Source organism: Phocoena phocoena, chromosome 12, assembly GCF_963924675.1.
Source record: "Phocoena phocoena chromosome 12, mPhoPho1.1, whole genome shotgun sequence".
Lineage (NCBI taxonomy): Eukaryota > Metazoa > Chordata > Mammalia > Artiodactyla > Phocoenidae > Phocoena > Phocoena phocoena.
Window position 1 is genome coordinate 9,890,315 of NC_089230.1, and position 17,745 is coordinate 9,908,059.

At 51.4% G+C, this 17,745-nt stretch overlaps 1 protein-coding gene across 1 annotated transcript in view; it reads left to right on the forward strand.

Moving 5' to 3' along the window:
- Positions 1-4,622, forward strand: part of TMEM242 (transmembrane protein 242) — a 47,100-nt gene extending 42,478 nt beyond the window's left edge. Inside the window, exon 4 of the mRNA XM_065889179.1 lies at positions 4,350-4,622. Coding sequence (XP_065745251.1) covers positions 4,350-4,448 — 99 coding nt within the window. The 3' untranslated portion in view covers positions 4,449-4,622. The remainder of the gene's footprint in view (positions 1-4,349) is intronic.
- The last annotated feature ends 13,123 nt before the right edge of the window (positions 4,623-17,745 follow it).

The following is a 17,745-nucleotide window of genomic DNA, read 5'->3' on the forward strand; positions in this document are numbered from 1 at the left end:
TCATCTGCTGAGACACCAGTTGGCATATGTTGCTCAGACAGAGAAAATATCTGCATAAAATTCACCAAAAACTTACTCTTCACTCAAAATTTCATGATGCATCATTTTTGAAAATTTTACGTTTGTAATATACACAGGGTTGGCACAAAAACCTAATGGAGCAAAATGTAAATGATAACAACAATCATAAGTTGTATAATGAACGCTTGATCAGTTTTAAGCTCTAACAGCTTCACGCAGTGATGTTAATTGTATCTCTCTAAAAACATACTGATAACGTCTCTGGTCAGAGACGTTAAACTGCCTTCATTTCTTTTCATTCTTTTTTGTGTTCAGCATCAGTCATTTCCACTATGTCTTTTCTGCCTTCCAGCTCACTGATCTGTTCCTCTGTATCATTCAGTCAGCTGTTGATTCCTTCTAGTATATTTTTTATTTCAGTCGTTGTAGTCTTCATCTCTGGTTGTTCTTTATTTTCTAACTCTGTTAAAAACTTCTGACTTCTTGCTCTATGCATCCATTCTTCTCCCGAGCTCTTTGTTCACCTCCACGATCACTACCCTGAACACTTTCTTGGGTAGATTGCCCGTCTCCATTCTTCTTCTGAGGTTTTACCTTGTTCCTTTGTCTGGAGCATGTTCCTCTGTCACCTCATTTTGCCTGTTTTTTGTTTTGTTTTGTTGTTTTAACGTATATGGTAGGTTAGTTACGTTTCCAGACCTTGGAGAAGTGGCCTTCTGTAGGAGACACCCTGTGTGTCCCAGCAACACAATTCCCTCTTATCACCCAAGCCGTATGCTCTAGGAGTTCCCCCTATGGTTGGTCCTTCTCTTGTGACAGGCTGACTGTGTGGGTGGTCTGGTAGGTTTGGTTGGCCCCCAGTCCAGTTGGGTGCCAGACCCTGCCTTGTGCAGAAGCTGCCAACTGCTGGTTGACAGGGCCGGGTCACGAGGCAGCTGACTGCAGAACCTCAGGGGGCCCTGGGGCTAGTGCTGGCTCACTGGTGTGTGGAGTCAGGGTACAGAAGATTCTGGGGCTGTTGTCTGCCCCCTGGTGGATGAAGCCAGGTCCTGGCGTTAGTGCTAGACTACTGGTAGGCAGAGCCTGGTCCTGGAGGCTGGTGACAGGGCCCAAGGGTCTTAGAGCTGGTGTCAGATGGCTGGTTGGGTGGGGGGTGTTCCTGACACAGTTGGGTACAGGGTCCAGGGTGTCCCAAAGCTTGTGTTGGCCTGCTGGTGGGGAGGCTGGTCCAGAGGCTAGAGCAGGCTTCCTGGAGGGCTGGGGCAGGCCCAGGAGATACTGGAGCTGGTGCCTTCCCACTGGTAGGTGGGGCTGGGTCTTGGACCCTGTGGTGGACAGGGCCATGTCTAAAGGCAGCTGGGCTCACGAGGTCTTAAGGCAGCTGTCTGCTGATGGATGGGGCTGTGTCCCCAGCCCAGTTAGTTGCTTGGCCTGAGGCATCCCAGCACTGGGTCAGGTCTTGGCACTAATGAGCTAGAGGGAGGATTCCACAATGGCACCCACCAGCACCAGTGTCCAAGTGGTAGGAGGAGCTCCCAAGAATGGCTGCCACCAGTGTCTGTGTCCCCAAGGTGAGCTGCAGTTGCCTCCTGCCCCTCCAGGAGACTCTGCAAGACCGGCAGGTAGGTCTGGCCCAGGCTCCTACCAAATTACTGCCTTTGTCCTGGGTCCCAAAACATGCGCGATGTTGTGTGTGCCCTTTAAGAGTGAAGTCTCTATTTCCCTAGTCCTCTGGGACTCCTGAAATTAAGCCCCACTGACATTTAAAGCCAAATTCTCTGGGGGCTCGTCTTCCCAGTGCAGGACACCCCAGGCTAGGGAGCCCGACATGGGCCTCAGAACTCTGACTTCTGTGGGAGAACCTATGCAATGTAATTATTCTCTTGTCTGTGGGTCACCCACTTGGGGATATGGGACTTAACTGTATTACCAGGCCACCATTCCTACCCCTCTCCTTCTGGTTCCTTCTTTACGTCTTTTGTTGTAGAAGATCTTTTCTGATCTTTTCGTCCATGGTGGTTTTGCACTTAGTTGTGGTTTTGGTGTGCTCGTGAGAGGAGGTGAGCTCAAGGTCCTTCTTCTCTGCCATGTTGATTGAACTCCTCCACAGCTGTACATTTAAAGAGGACTAAATGGCGTTCTTTATCCCACTTGTCTCTCTTCCTTCACCTTGCTCTGAAGCCTGTCTGTTCCTAGTTGGCTATTTTTCAGATATGATTCCTTCTAGTGGTTCAGTTACTCACTTATGACCCTGGGAAACAAGTAAATAATACTTAGGAAATTAGAGGAAAGAAAAAAAATGGGGCCAAGAGGAGGAAATGGGAACAGCAGCCCCCATGCTGAAGTGGAGCAGCCACTCGGCACTCTCCTACCCAGGCCTCATCTGAGTGTCCCAGCCTCTGCCTTCTCAGCGACTGACCTTGTTCCAGATTCCTGAGAAGGTGGGATGGTAAATGATTCTGTTCATGCCCTGGCTGTCTGATACCCCACTGGAAAACTCTGTCATTAGGCTCAGTTGTAACAGGTGTTCAACCAGAAAGGTGAAGGGAAAGAACCAAGCAGCTCGTTGCAGATCCTGGCCAGAGATGTCTTTCAACTGAGAAAGCCCATGCAAGGTTCTTCCAGGGGGGCACTCTTGGGATTTTGGACAAAGCAGTTCTTTTTGTTGGCCACCCTAGACATTTAGCACCACCCCACGTCCCCACACACCCCCAATGCAAACAGTAATCCCCTGCGATTGTGACAGCCAAATTGTCAGGAGTCTCTACTCGAGAACCGCTGTTTAGAACTACATTTCCAGTCAGATACAGTACTGCCTTTAGTTGAAAACCTTTCATCACACTACAAACTAGAGAGCTGCATGGAAGAGGGGGTTAGGGAGAGACACACATGTCGTGGATATGTATATGTGTGTGTGTGTGTGTGTGTGTGTGTCTTCAAGACTGGTGTCTGAGACCCAAACAAAGAGATAGTGGGCATGGACCTCCTCCAGACTACATATGATGGATAACCTTCTATGTCTTCCAGTATCAGAATATTTAAACCAAAATGATATAACTATAAATTAATGCTTTTGACAAACACACCACAATACTTATATCCACACGAGCTTTGTTCTTGGAACACAGTACATTGTGATGATGCTGTAGTGACACTAGCTAATATATTGAGTACTACCCTCTGTAAGCAGGTAATTATCTCCATTCTGCACACATGGAAACTACCCCTTAAAATAAGCAGATTTCCCAAGCAGTGGAGTTGGGCTTTGAACAGAGAGGTGCACCTGATAGCAGGGTCTGTGCTAAAATGGTGCTACAATGACTGGAATAAATGACTAGGAACTTACAGGTCCCCACAGGGTGCACCACCTGAATTTGGAAACACTACAAGGATTCAGCTTCGAGGTGAAATAAGTAAGCATCAAGATAAAAAAAAAAAATACTAGCCGACTCTCAAAAATCACTCCAAGAATGACTTACATTTTGCTGTGAGTTCAGGGTGCGTCACAAATCTGACTGAGGAGATCTGGATCCTTGGGAAGTAATGGTTGGGATATGGCTGATGAGAACACTGCAGTGCTGTGCTGTAGCGCTTCTGAAACACCGTCTTCAGAACAGGACCATCTCAGTGAAAAGAATGAATCAAAGAGTGTGGATCTAGTATTGTCTAAGGTAAAGATTATCCACCTCCCATAAATTAGTGTTCCCCTCGCTCAGGGCGGTGCACACTTAGGTGGACTGACACTGCGTGTCAGGATCTTCCAACCTCCTGCTCTGACTCTCGGATTCCAAATCACCCTCTGCTGAGAAAACCTCTACATAGATTTTTCAACACTGGCACATAAAAACATGCTACTCTATCTGCCATTGATTCCTTCTTTATTTACCCCCTACTAAGTTACTTCTCCCCACTCCTTCCCTCTGGCCCCCAAATTCTTTAAGTTTGAATGGCTTCAGTATGTTTATTTAGATAGAAATCCCATTCTCAGCTGCATCTTTATATATGAAGGCCAACAACACATACCATTCTCTTGGTAGGAAATAAATGTCATTGAGGGCTGACGATTTAGAGCCTGTTGCTTTCCAGATTTAGAGTGGAGTTTTATGTTATTTAAGGCCCAATAGACTTATACTTGGAAAAAGACAAGAGGTATGTCTCATTGTCTTTCAAGGCAGCGAGAACAGTCTTTACCTTTTGTTGGTCTTCCTTCGCCCGGTATCCACAGCAACGATGTATCAGTCGGTCAGCAACGGGGTACGTCTCTCATTGCTTTGGCTCTTTATCCCATCTTTTAACATCTGATGACTGATTTTTTTTTCATCTTTCAGATAAAAGACTTTCGAAGTAAAATGCAATCAATATTTCCAGCAATTCCCAAGAACTCTGAATTGGCTGTTGAATGGGAGGAAGCATTGAAATCCAAATGAGATGAGCATGGTAGGTGAAGTCCAGAACGCTTGTTACAGGAAAAGCTGGCTTTGGAGATGTCACAACAGCAAAGGGACTCGACGGATTTCTCCTCAGGAACACATGCAGACTGTTGAGTGAGCCTGTGGGCTGGATGGCACTCAGTGTCCCCATAGGAGGCCGACAGTCATCTCTGTGTGCTGTACTTCATTACAACTGATTTGGTTATGCTCATATGGGGGTGGGGGGGTGTTGGAGGGAGGGCGGAAGACTATTTAAAAATAATTATATGGGTACCTTCTCTATGTGGAGGAAATCCCAGGGGAAATACTTCTATGACTGTAACAGTTGAAACCAAGTTTTTTACCTGAAACACAAAATTATAACGTATGATGGAAAATCTTTATACACAGACTAACAGCAGTAGTACCTCTAAGTCTAATTAAATGAGTTTCAGCAGCCTTTCTTGTCCGTATGTGGCTGTCAGAACTCGGAGGACTTGCTCCTGTTAGGCAGACTCCAAAGTGACGGGTTAATGGGTGAATCCTGTCCATCAGGCAGTGGGTGTGTCTCTCTTGTCCTGAACACAGTCTTTGATTTGTATATGCCAGTCATTTACCTGACAGCCTCACCTTAGGCCCTGTAAATTCTTAGACAAGAAGCCAGTAACAGATTATGATAACTTGAAAGGATAATCATGTGAAAATAACGATATTATGGGTATAAAATGTACTTTTTTGACAAGTTGGTTCTGGGTCCCGAAACACTGACTGTTTATAGCTTTATTTCAGTTGTCAATATAAAAGTAGTCCAATTATCACCTATCTTAACAAATATTTTTAACCAAAAAGATACCTGAGAACTGAGTCTCAGGTAAATTAAAATTTTAAGAAAAGTATTTTAACATGTCAGTATGACCAGAAAATTAACCTCTGGTTGAATATCATTGGTGTATTTTCTTTATAATTGCTTAGGCTCTAATTAACAATCAGTTTAAAAAAGTACATTTGAAATTTATCTGTTAAAATGAAACCTTTTAGTTTTAAGAAAAAATTTTAAATGAAATGTCAACTGCCTAATGTAACATTTTTCTCTGGACTGTGTTACCCTGTTAAAATTGCTGTATTGTTAATTAAACAGGTGTATTCAGCACCTGGGATTCCTATGTAACCTGTTTAAAATCCAAGACTAAAAGAAAAGGATTGTGAAATTTATCTCAGGGTATGTGGAGTAGCAAAATAACTTCACCCACCTTTCATTTTTAACTAAATCTCTGCTAACAAAATAGCTCTAGTCTTCAAATGCAATGAAGGAAGGAAATTGGGAGGAAAACTGAACAGGTTTTTGTCCCTATTATGAGTCTGAGTCTAGGTGGGTGGTGGGTGTGCCACCACCCACCTGGAAGCCTAAAGGAAGGAATGTTTGTGTGACATGCCTAAGGTTTACAAAACCCTTCCCATATGCGTCTGTTGTCCTTAAGGGATGGGGGGGTGGGGGGACGGACACGATGACGACTCCCATAATAATGATGGTGAATCACCTGCTGAGGAAAGGTTGATGGGGGACAGATTCCCTAGAACCGGTACCAAGCATAGGCTCCAGTTGCATTTTAAAAGCCAAAGTGAAGTAACAAAGATGAAAGTTAAAAGAAAAACAAGCAATATGACTGACTAAAGTGATTTTTTTCTACAGTCAGAACTCAGATATCAGAAGATGTCATTTGTCTATTCCTTTTATACCAGAGGCATACTGTTAAACTGGTTAATGGAAAGGAAAAGTGTTTAACAGATAATGTTACTCTTTATGTGAAGTACCATCTGTGTACTGAGTTCTGAATGTTCCTGGATATGGAAGAGGGGAAATGTTATGGAATCTCAAGTTTGCCTCCTTCGCTGTCTTCATCTTGGGTAGAGCATGACAAACATAATCGCATTTATCTCCTGGACCATAAAGAGTTTTAATCACCCTATCAACCAGGATGACATTTTTCACAGACTTAAAAAGGAGCAGAGCAGACATCATCTTGCCATAAGCAGTCCATTTCATGGAGGCTGAGCACTAGAAATTGTTTAGAGGGTGGGCAGCACGTCGTTCCCACCTCACGCGTAAGCCGCCATTAAGGCGGCTCCCGTAAGAACGCCGCTTACGCTGGCTCAGCGTTAAGCTTTAGAGTCTCGGCGCCAAGCTGTTGGAGAAAGCAGCGTGGAGTATGTAGAGAGGCCGTGGTGGGCAGGGGGCGACTTCCAGGGCCTCAGGATTCATTCAAGGGGAAAAACAAACGCCTATTCTGGTAGGTTCTTGCTGCCCTGTAAAAACGTATCCATGGGCGGCTGCTGTTTTCAGACTTAAGAAAATACAGTTTCTGAACAAACTGGGAATGAAAAATAGGGCACAAGATGCCCTGCGGCCTGTCTCTACAAGAAACAAGGATCCTAATGACGGGAGAGACAGCGAGCCGCTGCCCAGGCCCCGCAGAGCCGAGGTGTGACCGCAGGTGACCCTCCCTCCATCGCACTGACACAGGCTGACGCTGGAAAAAACCTGCCTCAGCTGCTCGGTCAAAAGGGGGCACCTCATCACCTCGCCTGTCGTACGTTCTGCTTAGTCTCGCGGATAGTGTGGGACTCAGCTTGCAAATTAATCCTTGTAACCTAAGAGGAGCGTGAAAGAAATGAAGGGGGTGGGGAAAGCCCACGGGGACAAAGGTAATTAAAATCCACTGAGTTTAGCAATTTCACTTGGGGCAAAATTTAATCTCTCCTAGGTTTGGTTCTGTATCTTCTGTAAAACAAACATTTAGGTACAAATGAAAATCAGCCAGGGAAAATATAAAATTTCTCCAAATAGTTAAATTTCTCATGAAAGTTAGCAAAATACACATTTTTATGGAATTTTATCAAGTGCAAGTGAGATGTTTTTCCTTTCTGCCGAGTCACTGAGTTATATGTCAAGGATCTGGGTTTCTGTGTTGGTGTTATCAGGAGTAATTATCAAAGGCTGTGCTTTTGCGAGTCTAGAAGAGGAAAGGAAGCATCTCCCGCAAGCAGTGACATTAATCTCGTAACAATGAGTGAGGCTGTTAGCAGATTTTGTCTGACGGCAGATTACTCAGTTTTGGAGAAAATTATAGTAGCACAGTTATCAAGAAGTACGCAGCGTTCAACTTTTCTGCCCAAGTACTAGTGGAGTGATTCAGGACCTTAATTTATGTTTCTTACATAAGCTAGGTGAGGCCTTTTGCCTTTGGTGAGGCAAGATCACTTACTAAAAAAGAAAACAAAACCATAGTAAAAAACAAAAAAAACAAGATTCCATATAAATGTTAATGACAGAAGCGTAGGAGCCATTCTTAATGGACTCCCCTAAGAATCTAAATTAGGCAAACCAAGGAAGCTTGGCACATTTATAGAACACCTTCTACCTGCTTACCTGAAAATGCTCCAGAAATTCATCCTCACACTGCCCCTGACGCCCCGGGCTTAGAGTGGGAGTGTAGGTCTGCAGCCCAACAGAAAACACCACAGGACACAGCCAGGGGGCTGCCTGGAACTCCAGCACGAGGGCCCGCTGCCTGCAAAGAGCAAGTGGACAAAGCTGAGCGTAAAAGCTCGCATTTGACGCTCTCTACGGAGCTGTGCTAAGCTCTGCAGAGTCCCTTGGCTCTGCCAACCGGGGTGATGGGAGGGTGTGTATTTTTACTTTATTACTACTGGTTGTCTTCTCCAACTGTCCCTGTTGGAGGCTGTGTTTCCTTTCGCTTCCTACTGTGAGCGAAGCCCAAAAGGTAGACATCCCCATCTGGACGAGCTGGGCACTTACCAGGGGCGGACGGTCACGGTCCCCGTCACCGCCACCACCTTTACCTGTATCCTTCCACCTCCCTTCAGTCCACAGTGGCCACAGCTAGCTACAGATCCTTCAGCTGGGACAGAGTTTACAAAACTAAGGAAGTGCTAGTAGTAAATCTCACACAAAGCTAAAATAAGACCTTGTTAAAAAATAAGAACGATTGAGGAAACCCTTTGCTCTGAGCTTGCTCTTACGCCAGCCCTGGTTCTCTTTTCATAGATTCTTATTACGCATGACTGTAGTAAAGTATCTGTGGAAACAGCACTTTATCAAGTCTTCCAACTCCCTGTTTAAAGGGAGACTTTTCTTCGACATAGTAAGTGATGAGACAGGCTCTACTATGGTGGCCAAGAATGCAGGGAGATGGGTTCCCTGTGCCTTATTCAGGCTCATGCAGAGTTGGAGGTGGATGGCACTTCAACCTGCAGGATGGGGCTCCGACCCAACAAATCCCAGTTTTCCCTGTGCCTCTTCAATTCCCGTGGTGTCCAAATTTGACGTCTCTGATATGTCTACGAATACTGAGTTGGGGGTGGAATCCAGATTCTTCCCAGGAGTGCATTTGCTTTAACTTTTCAATATTACTGAAGGAGCAGGGAAGGGCTGGGTTAAAACACAGGGTCAGGTGATGCCTTAGAGAAACACCTGCATCCCTGACAGGGAAGCAGATATTCATCCTCGTGTAGTTTCTTCAGGTTCAGGATTAAGCCCTTAGTAAATATAGGGAGGGAGGGAAGGAGGAAGTGAGAAAGAGGGAGAAAGGAAAAGAAGGAGATGGGAGGGAATGGGAAGGGATGGAGAGAAAGAAGGAAGGGAGGGAGGAAAGGGAGGGAGGAAAGGGAGGGGGAGGGAGGGCAGAGGGAGGACCAGATGGAGAAGGGAGAGAAGGAAGTGGGGGCAGGGGCTTCCTCACTGGGAAGAGGGTCCACAAGTCCAGGACCACACATCCAGCTCCTGGAGAAACTGACACTTGCCTTCTCATCCATGCAGACCACATCTACCTCAGCCACCAACACACGGGAGAATAAAAGCACATCAGAATGATAAAAATTAGTTTCTGAAGTGAGCCCTGGGCCCCTGCTGGGGTTTCTAACTCCCAGTCCTATGACTAGATAGTCCAAACATTAAAAATTTAAAGCAAGATCCTAATGCATTCACCAACTCTGAGTTGCCAAGCAGGAACAGAGAAGATCCGGAAGAACAAGTATTACTCGGGGTGACCTCATGTCTGGCCAATTCTCGCTGTGTAGCACCTGGTCGGGGACCCAGAGGTATGAATGGGAAGCATTCTCCCTGCAAACAAATGACCTCAAAAAAAAAAAAAAAAAATCCCTGCCACTTCTCACTTCACTTCAGAAAGCTCACTCTCTTCCCATTGGTTGGCAATGCCATCTAGAAATAAGGCTCCTTCCTCCTCCCTGGGCTGGAGGTTTATTTTGTAGCCAGAGCCCCTGAGTTGAAGTTCTCAGAGCACTGAGAGCAGGACGGGCACAGAACACCTTGGGCTCGGTCCCCCGGGCGCAGCGCCGTTCACTGAAGAAGTCAGGCAGAGACCAACCCACCACCCACTTCCCTGTGGACCTGATATGCTCTGGAAAGAAGCCCAATAATTCTACCTAATCTACCCAATTTGTGCCTTTGATGTAAGCTTCGGCAGTACATCTGACTCTTCGGCTAGTCGCTAAATCGTTTTGAGCACACGTTAATTACCCAGCATGACAAAGGCGCGGGTCGGCTGGTTTTCCTGGGCTGTGTGTGCCGGGAGGCGCAGGAGTTATTAGAAAAGCTCGGGCCGGCGGGTTAATATCATCCCTTCCGGCATCCATGTGTAATGCCACACCCCGTGCCTGGGCTTTAAGAACTGAAGTTAAAAACAGCTCTCTCAAATACACGACAGGCTGACAGTCTTAACGGCCCTGAACTGTCCTGACCGGGGCAATGACTCTCCTCTGCGGCTCCAAACGTCTAAATCACCCGCTCAGCAGCCCAAGAGCTGCGCCAACCACGTCACATCCAGTGGTGGTCAGTGACAGGGCGGGCCAGAGACAGCGCCTTCTCTAGACGGCAGCATCCCTGAGCTAAGTGGCGTCCCGGGAGGTGGGGAGCTCTGAGTGCCGCGTGTGTTTGGTCTGCCCCGGAAAGCATTCCTAAAGTCACCTGGCAACTAACTTCAGGTGCATCCGCTAAACGCGAAGCGCCTCCAGTCCAGCAGCAGCCGTTGCTGCGGGGCAGCCCACGCGCTCCCCCTGAGCCGCCCCCTCCTCTCCATGTCCCTCTCTGCTTTCTTCCGTGGTGGCCAGAAGATGCTGGCACACCGCCCTCTCGGCCTCGGTCTTCTGACTCGCCTACACTTTCTCCAGCTGCTTGTCTTCCGATTCTCCTCCAACACCCGGAGAAACAAGATCCTGTTCCTAAGCATTGGAACATCTAGGCCAACCCGGGGGACGTCCTCCCAATCTCCTGGCTGGCAGAAGGTCAAGGCTGGGCGTCCCAGTCCTGGGGCTTTCGAGGACTTCCCTTGTTTCTCTGGGCGCTCTGCGCCTGGACCTGCCCCGAGCTCTCCAGGGGAGACTGAGTGAGCAGCGTGTCGGCAGGCGCACCGGCCCCGGCCTTTACTTTTTCTCTCTCGGAACAAGGGCCTGTGGACGAGCGATGCTGCGACACTGTGTGTCCCGCTCGGTTCCGTTGCCTCTTCGTAGGTGGTGCCAGCAGTCTGGCAGCCGCCTCCCTCTTCCCTCTGAAGATGACTTGTTCTCAACGGCTGGTCTGCTCTTGGGAGGCCCGTGTTCTGCCCAGCGCCCCTGCTTCCTGGCCTGGGTAGTCAGGCCCCAAACCTCGTCCTTGTTCCCGGTCAGCCCCCAAGAGTCTCTTCAGCACCACCCGTTATGCGCCGATAAACATTTTCTCCGCAGCTAAAACTCCTTTATGACAAGCCCCGTGGTCAGCCCTTAAAGCTTTCTTCAGTCACACGGCGCCCGGGTAGGCGGGCTGTCCTCTGGGAAAGGGTTTCCAGGGGCCGCTGGTGGCAGGAGGGGAGATCTGAGTCCCTTCGCTTCCTGCTCCATCCCACCGGACCCCCCCCTCCCCAGGCTCCTCCAGCCTCCCCGCCTCAACCCCAAACCTAGCCCCTCCGCTTCCAGCAGGGACGACTTCGGGCAAATCACCCACGCAGGCCCGCTGTCTCCGTCTCTAAAATGGGCACAAGAACTCCCCAGTCCGCTGCTGGGAGGGTGAAATGCTGGATGCGGCAGCCAGCTCCCGAGACCCCCGGCCCGTGCTGCAGGCGCAGTGGATTTCCGCTAGTGAGCCCTGACTCGCTCGCGTGTACGCCGCCCTACTCACCCCGCCGCCGCCGCCGCCGCCTCCGCCGCGCAGGCTCCTCCCAGGGCCTGGGCCTCCAGCTCCTGCGCACCTTCTACCCGCCACCCAGCGGGTGGGAGGCCCACGGGCCTGGGCTTCAGAGGCCACACCTGCGGGTGAACCAGATACTGCGGGGACGGGCCCCCTCCCACCCCAGCGCAGCCCTGAGAGCTCAGGCCACTGGGCATCTAAGGGGGGGACAGAGGGCGCCTCGGTGGCCCAGGTGAGGGCGCACAGGGCCTGTAGGTTCACCCCAGTGGGGAAAGGAGCGCTTCTGCACCTCGCTGCTCTGCCGAGACCCTGGTTCTCAAACAGCAATCAGCCCGAATGAGAACCACCCGCATCACTTGAGAAAACACAGGTCCCGGCCCCACCCACGGCTTCGAGTCAGCGGTCTGGGGCGGGGCCCGAGAATCTGCCTTTCTACCGAGTTCCCCGGGTCGCTGACGCCGCAGGTGCAGGGACCACAGGCTGAGAACCGCGGCCCTACTCCGTGTCTACCTCCGATGATGGCGCTCGGGACAAAAGGTGTCACAGGACAGCATCTCTGTTAAACAACCTTCTCAGGCTTCTGTGAAAGCCAGAGTTCCACACTTCCTGATTCTGCGTTCTCCCGAGTTTGAGAAATACGCCCGTCCCCTGGGCTGTCACCCTCCAAGGCCCACTCGCCACCCTCCCCTCTCTCGTCACCGCCAGTTCACTTACCCAGGCAGGACCCCTTACTCTTGTCCAGGCAGCCAGGAGGAAGGCGCACCTCCACTCCCTGACCTCGCGGAGGGGCACACGAACCCCAGAAGCGCACAGAGCCCCGCACAGGGGTTCGTTCAGAAATGAGCAGTGGGCACTGGACGCGTCTGACCCGGCTCAGTCCCCAAGCTGTTTCCTGGGCAGGGAGACAAGGTGACAGTAAACGTCAGCTTGACGAGAGTTCTTCCCCTCAGACCTGAGAGAACGGCCCGGGAGGGGCAGAGGGGAGAGCCTGCGGAGCTGGGTGGAGAGGAGCCGGGGAAGGAGGGCTCCTAGGAGGCCTGGCAGAGAGGGAAGGGAGTCTTCGTAGAAAGCCTTGGCTGACCCGTGAGAAGCTGGGATTTTACCTCTAAGCAATGGCAAGTCCATGGAGGTTTCTGAGCTGGTGACATTATGAAACTGGCATATCCTTTTTATTTTCAAGATTTATTTAGTATTTATTTATTTCTGGCTGTGTTGGGTCTTAGTTGCGGCATGTGGGATCCTTCTTTGCCGCGCGGGCTTCTCTCTGGTTGTGGCGTGCGGGTTTTCATTCTAGTTGTGGCACGAGGGCTCTGTAGTTGAGGCACACAAGCTCAGTAGTTGTGATGTGCGGGTTTAGTTGCCCCGAGGCATGTGGGATCTTAGTTCCCTGACCAGGAATGAACCTGCCTGCGTCCCCTGCATTGGAAGGCGGATTCTTTACCACTGGACCACTAGGGACGTCCCGGCATTTCCTTTCAATCATTCATTCATTTGAAGCACAATCATTAAGTGCCTGGTAGCTGCTGGGGGGACACGATGGTGATTAGAGAGCCCCTCCCTGAAGCACTGACAGTTTGCTGGGGACGCGGGGGCGGGGGGGAGGTTCTTTTGACCGTGAAGGATGCACTGGAGGGAGAGCCCGTGGCCTGACCCAGGGTGGCCTTTGCTCTCCCTCAGACTGGGCCCTACCCTGCACTGCCAGGACCTTGCTTGCACACACGTGTGGACGACCAGCTGACACCCGGTGTCCCACTAGCCGCCCCTCGCTGCTCCTCGGGCCCAGGGGTGTGAACCCCAGCAGGGCAGGCCTCTCTCGAGAGGACAGACCCTGGGAGGAGGCCAGGGCCAGGTGGGTCCCCTTTTGCAGTCCAGGTCCCCCCATCCAAGCCAGGTCCTCTTGCAGCCGTGCACTGAACCTGCCCCTCTACCCTCAGGCTGCAGAGCTGGACCCTCCTGTCACCTTCCCTCAGAGGCCCTCGTCACTGAGCTGCCGGGACGCTTGGCACTAAGTTTAACCTTGAGTTACAGTAGGTTTATCTCCTCTTCACATCCTCCTCCTCCTGAATGAGTCTCCAACTTTCTAGTCCCATTTTGGCAACCCTGTTGTGCACATGTCTTTCACTGGAAGTGGCCTAAAACCCTTTTCAGAAGCGGACCGGGTATAAATTATAAAAATTAATACCGCTGAAATCTTCCCATTGTCACTCTCTTATTTCTGGGCTTATCCGAAGTCCTGACTTGGAGTCTGTGATAAATTCAACAAAAACATTTTATGCATGGAGACATTTTAAAATTTCTATTTCTGTGAAAGACCCTGGGCTGCTATAATCCTGGACTCACAACTGAGAACTTTTCCAGGGAAATCGGCTTGTAAACATTATACTTCGCATAATGACTGCTTGCACCACCTCACCTAAATCTGAACAGGTATTGCTTAAAATTGGGGGACTATTTTTAGCTAGCTGAGGACATTCCCGCCTTCTCTGGGCCCTTTGCACTTGAGGTGTGACCCCTCCCTCAGCCACCGTCTGGTTCTTCTGGCGATGACCCTGGTTATTCACCCTGGTTGGGTCTCCTGCCTCTCCCTGTGGCCTCCCCCCAAGCCCACCTGGGCTCACCTGGGGAGACGGGACTTGCCTCATCTTCTGGGCCACATGAGCAAGGCAACTGCCACTTGCAGAGGCAACACTGATCCTAATTGTGGGTCAAATTTTGAGCTAAGAATAGCCGCCTTAAAAAGAATCTACATAACTAAATTTATAAAGTGCTGGCAAAAGTCACAGCTCCAGAGAGGGTGGCTGTGTGGCGTGATTCTCACCGTGAACAGCATCATCACAACCATTTACATATATATGAATCTATTTACATGCAGTTATCACTGGCTGCTGAGGTTCCTGTGATTTTGATAATCTTCTTTACACTATTCTGCACGGATTTTTTTTTTTTTTAAGTGACCATGGATCGCTCTTTGAACTAGAAAAAAAACAGAGCTTTTAAAATAATTTTGAGAATAAGAAAACATTGCCTACTGTATATTGGTTGATCTAAACCCCCAGACAGTCCTCAAGTCCAGTTCCCAGGAGGGGAAGCAGAAATGCCCCGACTCCCTCTCCAGAATCACAGCCCCACTTCCTGAAGCCTGTCTCCATCCTGGCTCCTGCCTGCCTGGCGCCTCTCAGATTAGATTAGGTCATCAGGATCTCTCCACATTCTCTCTGCCTCTGGAGTGAAGCCCAAGCTCCCCTCTGGACTTTCCCGCCCACACCCCAACATGAGTGATACGGGTTGAATCATGTACAGCCCCCCAAGGCACGCCCAAGTCCTAAGCCAATACCTGAGAAGGTGCCTTTATTTGGAAATAGGGACTCTGTAGACCTCATCAGATCGACTGGTGTCCTTATAAGAGGAGGAGAAGGCACGCAGGCATGTGGAGGAAGACAGCCAGGTGACCAGATGGGAAGCAGAGACTGGAGTCATGTGTCTACAAGTCGAGGGCCGCCGAGGATTTCAGGGAACCCCAGAACTTAAGAGAAAGGCCACGGACAGATTCTCCCCTGGAGCCTTCCGAGGGACTGGAGTGACCCTCTCGACACCTGGATTTTGGACTTTTGGCCTCCAGAATAAAGTTCTCTGAGAGAATAAATTTCCTTTGTTCAAAGCCAACCCAGGACACTGATAGAACACCCTTGTGTGCCCCACACTCACATGAGTCCTGCAGCCTGCTCTGAAGCCACCTGCACCGCCAGCCCCCATCCCACTGGGCTGCATGTGGCCCTACCGCTTGCCTGGCCGTCCCTCTCCTGATGTGCCGGTTCCTGAGGAGCTGGGCCCACGCCCTGCTCCCCTGCCAACCATGGCCCCCATGCAGCCAGCACTGTGCACGCGGTAGATGCAGGGCAAATGTCCCCATCTCGGGGACCCGGTGGGACGCAGAGGGCAGCCTCTCCCGCTCTCCCCTGATGCACCACGACGGCCTTTCCTTCTAAGATCGGTCTACACTCCCACCACGTGCCCCTTTCCCAGTCTTCCCACGTTCGCGTTCTCAAGGACTCAGCGGCGTCGATTTCCGGCTGGACGGGACGGTGGGGCCCAACCTGAGGCTGCGCTTCTCGCTTCTCCCAGCAGAGGGCAGCCGAGCCCGGGCCCGGCGGCCGCCGCGTGTCGCGGTCTGTGCTGGGCCGGGAGCGGGGACAGGCCGCGGGGACACCCCGGCGCCGTCGGCGGGCGACGGCGCGGGGCTCGGCCCTTCCGGTGGCCAGGGCCGGCCCGCGCAGGGTGGGGCGGAGGAGCTACGACCGTCACCTCGGGACACGGCGACCGCGGCTCGGGCTCGTCTCATCCGGGCGGTGGGCGCCCAGCCCAGCTCGCGTCCCCGAGCCTCGCTCGCTCAGTCCCGGAGCGCTGCTTCCTTTCCTCCTTCTGCCTCCACTCCCTGACCCCGGACCATCGGGGCTCCGGGGCCCACGCGGCACACCTCGGACCCCGCGTCCTAGAGGCGCGGCCTCAGCCACGTGGTCACGCGCGTCTCCCCTCCCCGCCCCCCCCCCCCCGCGAGGCTGACAGACCCCGACGATGGCGACGGTCCTCAACGTCGTGCAGGGTCTGCGTCCCCAGGACCAGGCCCCCGGCTGCACGCAGACCCGGTCCACCCCGGCGCGCTCCGATTCCTTACTTGCAGGCTCCCTCTCTGGCCCCCTCCTCCGACAGGCAGCACTGCGGGCGACCCCTACCCACACATCGCGGGCGCCAAGGCTGGAGGTCGGCAGACCTGCCCTCTCACTGCCTTTTTGTGACCCCAGCAGTGTTTCTGGCGACGTGGGTTTGACGTGACTTTGCCCAAGTGTTTGCCTCTTCTCTACTTTTTTGAGTGACTTTTTCCCCCCTTGCTGCCAGTAACTACAATGTTCAAGGTACAAAACTGAGAAAACAGACAAGCAAATAAGTGAAAACCTGAAATCCCAGCCTCGGTCATAACCACATTAACATCTTGGTGTCGGTACGGCCACGTCGTGCCCTCTGCGCGCTGACAGATCTGTATTATTTTTCCCCAGTGGGGATCACACCCTCTCGGGACCTCTGTAACCTGCTCTTCCACTCAGCGACCCACAAGAGCATCTCACCACGAAGGCCGCAGCTGAAAACGCACCCGGGGGTCCCGAAGCCGGCGAGGGCTCCCTCCGGGGACCTCTGGGGGGCAGGAGCGTCACAGGCACCTGTCCCCAAGGCTGGCACTGCCCTGGATAGGTAAGGTCTCTACTGGGAGGCAGCGGCCTGGGGTTTCGGTTCCTCCTTTTGAAGAGACACACAACCCCCATGCCCACCCCTTTTCTCCAGCTCCGCCCACCTTTGAGTGGAAACAATTCTGCGCTTTTTGAGCACCTCTTCTCTCTCCTGTGACTATATTCGAGAAACACAAAACTAATCCATATCCACACACGAAAGAACATCATTCTTTCTGCATCTGGGCTGTGAAGGATGGGCCTCCAGATCAGTGGTTCTCAACGAGGGGTGAGGGGTGAGGGGAGACGATTCTGACCCCAGGGGACGTTTGGCAACGCCTGGAGACGTCTTTGTCATGACCTCGGGGGCTGCTGCTGGCACCTAGTGGATAGAGGCCAGAGATGCGGCTGAACAGCCCACAAAGCACAGGACAGCCCCCAGAAGTGAAGAATTAGCCACCCCAAAGGTCAACAGTGCCAAGCTCCGGACCAGAGGGTCCTCAACGCTCTCCTTGGGGCCCAAGAGCCTGGCAGCCTTGGTCGGCCTGTAGTCCCACCCAAGGGGCCATGGCCTTGACTGGTCACTGCTAGGCCCTGTCCATTCGGCCAGGACATGAAAGGGCTGCTGACAAAGAAGGCAAGAGGTTAAAGTCTCCTGAGTGAGCAGACGGAGCAGTGAGGTGGGGGAGGGTCGGGTGCAGGGGAAGGTAATTTGGTAGCCCTGCTTTTCTCATTGTCATGGTTCTCGTGATGTCCCCAGAGCTATTCGGGACCACCTGCAATTCAACCCTCTTGACTGCAGACTCCCAGGGTGTTAGAGCTCAAGGGAACCTGAGACGTTTCTAATCTGACCGCCTCGTTTTCCAGGTGGGACACGGGGCCCCATCTGAGGTGCACT